Source organism: Xenia sp. Carnegie-2017, unplaced genomic scaffold, assembly GCF_021976095.1.
Source record: "Xenia sp. Carnegie-2017 unplaced genomic scaffold, XeniaSp_v1 HiC_scaffold_30, whole genome shotgun sequence".
NCBI lineage: Eukaryota > Metazoa > Cnidaria > Anthozoa > Malacalcyonacea > Xeniidae > Xenia > Xenia sp. Carnegie-2017.
The window spans coordinates 332,608-336,420 of record NW_025813494.1 but is presented as its reverse complement, the minus strand read 5'-3'; the positions used below and the strand labels follow the sequence as shown (position 1 = coordinate 336,420).

Here is a 3,813-nt window from a genome sequence, read left to right as displayed (position 1 = left end):
TATTTGCAATCAGCAAAGTTTGTGACGTCATAGTCTTAACACAGCAAGAAGCGCACATTGGAAAGTATACAAAGTAATACATAAATAGAGCAAAAAAATGTCAAATTCATCGAGATCTAGCTTGCTCTCTGAGTCTTCGATCGAGACAAACGCATCGATTTCTTCATCGGAATTCATGACGGCAAATTTGAACGAATCTAATTCGGAAATTTGCCATTTGTCGATAATATTGAACCTCTTGCTTCGCCCGATGAAATTGCTGAGTACGAAGCTACAGTCGCAGAAGAACGGCGGGTTGAAGACATGCTGCAAGATCGTTTTGATGCCCGTGTTGATGTTACTTCATGGTAAGATGTCATTCTTAGTGTGTTACTTTGATCTGAATCGAACTCGGATTAAAGTTTGCGCGCTTCGTCTGAACAAATTTAACCCAAATTCTTCTCAAAGACTCGTCGTTTGGGCTTTTATGTAATGAAATGCCTGTACTTCTATTAGACTTATTACTGCAATCTTGCACGACACAGCGTGTTGAAGGCATGTTAAAAAAATTGAGTTATACAACCTTTTAAATCTCTATTCGTATATAGTGTTATATTGTAAACAGCCGCGAGTTAAGACTATGACGTCACAAGCACCTTCCTTCTTGAAAATTCAAATATGGCGCATTTTAATGGCGGCTCTTAAAGTTCAAGTTTTATCGCTACGTAACTCGAGCAGCATGAAATACATTGCGCTAAAATTTCGCCAGAAGAGATTTTTTTACATACACTATTAATCTATGAAAAAAAAACGAGAGGCAAAATTTTCGTCATAGTACCATTTTAAAGCCCAGTTTGCATAGTTACTTATAATCTAAATTAGCAACTACTTTTTTGTCTAAATTTCCTGCCCGCATAAATTTTTGAAAAGTACAAATCTTATGTATACTTTAGCACAACCTGTACGAAGTGCTGGTTCACTGCTCTCGAGACTTCACTCGAACGATGGGACTGTATTTTGACAATTGTATTTAACACTTGATAAGATATTTACAGTGGTTTGTGCACGATTTGTGATACGGAGTTCCAAACGTTGGTTCTTTGCGACACAAATTTGTTATTGAAACGTTGAGATTACGGTCAATCTTAAACTTGAAACTTATTCAAACGCTATCGCCTCCTGCGATACGACTTCTAACTTTTCCGAATGCCGAACCAACGCTTGCAAGCTCTTATTTATATTATAATTATTAGGACATAATAATTATAGTTAACTTTAATTTATAGTTTTTAAAACAACATTAAAAACTGAAGTCATGAAGAAATTTGAAAACAAACAGGTATGTTTTAGAAAATGGATAAAAGGAAAGGATGAGCTCTAAGTAAATATTTTCACATTTTTTGGATAAATTTCAATCAAACGTTTTTACAGGTTTCTTCTAAAACAATCGGTAATTCGTCAACATCAAAACCCAAGGTCAACGATGTAAATGACAAAAAAACTAAATCCATCATTAAAAGAAAGTCCATCAAATATAACTGCAAAGCTCTGAAAAAGACTTCTTTAAGACGATCATTAAGAAAGTCATCCATAAAGATTTATACAAAGGAAGATGTACCTGACGATGATCTTAACATTTGTAAGTACTTTACTTTTGTTAGTGTACAGTCATGAATATTTAAATATCATTTCATTACTGTGATTTGATGTTTGCTTTAAAATTGTGAACAATGCAGTTGTTTTAACGATGGAGAACTTTTTTCGAACAAATTTCATTTCTTTGAAGTACATCAATGGAAGGGAACATCAAATGCTATGAAGACACTTCCAAAAGATTTGTACATAAAAACCGCTACAATCCCCAACGCCGGCAGGGGTGTTTTTACAAAGAAAAAAGTTAAAATGAACACTCGTTTTGGACCATACAGAGGAGAGGTACTTTCGCTTAAAGACGCAGAGGATGGAAGAGATCCTTCGTATATGTGGGAGGTGAACATATTTAAATAAATGAGTAATTTCTTTTTATTAAAATATTTTCTGCCCGTTCTACTTTCACCATGCAGATATTAAACATACATGCTTTGTCATAATTATTTATCTGTCCGTGTTTACAGATTGTACAAGGAGGAAAGGTTGTATATTGCATTGATGGTAAGGACCTTGCTCAAGGTAATTGGATGAGATTTGTGAATTGTGCAAGATTTGAAGAAGAACAAAATATAATTGCATATCAATATAATGGAGAAATTTACTACCGAGTTTATAAAGAGATTGAAGCCGATAAAGAATTCCTTGTTTGGTATGGAGATGAGTATGCTGAACAGTTGGGAATATCGTTGTTTGATGAGGAAGATAATGACAATCATCAGTTTGAAGGTTAGTCAGTTTACGTATGCGAAGTGCCTTAGTTATGTATAATCATTCAGTTCTTTATCTTGTGATCTAATTCTAACTTTTCTTTTTAGTTGGAGGTTACAGCTGTAGACACTGTGGAAGGATGTATACCTATCCCGACTATTTAGAGAAACATTTAAAACGATGTCCAATGCTTGTTTGTACGAATCCCTGGGAATGTCCACGTTGTGGTCGAAAGTACAGTAGTGAAGACTATCTAAATGCTCACATGAAAAATGAATGCGGAAAAAATCCACGATTAAAACGACATGTGAGTGTTCAAACTGGAGAGAAGCCTTACAAATGTGAACATTGTGGTAAAAGATTTACACAGCTTGGTCACTTAAAACGTCATGGTATTATACATACAGGAGAGAAACCTTATCAATGTCAACATTGTGGTAAAACATTTTCACAGAATTGTCATTTGAATCAACACCTTAGGATACATACAGGAGAGAAACCTTGTCAATGTCAACATTGTGGTAAAACATTTTCACAGAATTGTCATTTGAATAAACACATTAGGATACATACAGGAGAGAAACCTTATCAATGTGAACATTGTGGTAAAACATTTTCACAGAATTGTGATTTGAAAAAACACCTCAGGATACATACAGGAGAGAAACCTTATCAATGTCAACATTGTGGTAAAACATTTTCACAGAATTGTAATTTGAATCAACACCTTAGGATACATACAGGAGAGAAACCTTATCAATGTCAACATTGTGGTAAAAGATTTAATAAGAAGAATAACTTGAAACAGCACGGTAAGATCCATGTTTGTAAGAAACATTTATGATATGAATACTGTGGCAAGGGATTTACAAAGGATTGATTGAGAGTAAGGCTGACAAGGAGGCCTTCGCCCTTCTAATCTTGTGAAGGACTGCCATCATGAAAAAATGCAATCCTTAGAGAAATTATGATGGAGGTAATCAGTGACGAAATTAGCCCGATCTTTTACTCCCACAATTTAAATTTTCGATGTCTTTACAAAATTGGTTCATTTTATTGTCTTCCAGTGATTGAACACAAAAATATTTACATTGTAGCAGTGAAAAACGTGCTGGCTTTGCTATTGGGGGTCACGTTTTTCATCCCACCATGTAATTTAATATTATATAAATAACTATTTTATATAAATCCCTAATTACTTGTAATTTCATGTCTGGTGATGTCTTGAGAGTCAAGACAAAACTTTACGCTTCTAAATAAATATTTCTTTTTTATACGTTATTTTTGTATTGAATGGCTCTTTTAAAAGCACTTTGCTGGACTTTAATATTTATATTAAGAATTCGCTTCCCGCCCGGTATATCCCTGTTTACTACCCTGTAAATATATGCTTATGTAAAGCCTCAAGTAAAAATTTATACCATTTAATCTCAAGATTTCTTAAGTTAAAGACGAAAAGTAATTATTAAAAAACCT

The 3,813-nt window shown here is 34.0% G+C and overlaps 1 protein-coding gene across 1 annotated transcript; it reads left to right on the top strand.

Moving 5' to 3' along the window:
• Positions 1-1,017: 1,017 nt before the first annotated feature.
• On the top strand, positions 1,018-3,319 carry LOC124455148 (zinc finger protein 436-like). Its single transcript, XM_047005869.1, has 5 exons — positions 1,018-1,318; positions 1,411-1,618; positions 1,766-1,968; positions 2,094-2,355; positions 2,445-3,319. Exons 1-5 carry the CDS (start codon positions 1,295-1,297, stop codon positions 3,179-3,181), a joined length of 1,434 nt encoding a protein of 477 aa, XP_046861825.1. The 5' UTR covers positions 1,018-1,294; the 3' UTR covers positions 3,182-3,319.
• The last annotated feature ends 494 nt before the right edge of the window (positions 3,320-3,813 follow it).

Coding starts and splice junctions, on each gene's coding strand:
- LOC124455148 (XM_047005869.1), top strand. CDS start 1,295: ATGAAGAAATTTGAAAACAAACAG. Junction 1,969..2,093: donor ATCCTTCGTATATGTGGGAG/GTGAACATATTT, acceptor CCGTGTTTACAG/ATTGTACAAGGAGGAAAGGT. Junction 2,356..2,444: donor TGACAATCATCAGTTTGAAG/GTTAGTCAGTTT, acceptor TTTTCTTTTTAG/TTGGAGGTTACAGCTGTAGA.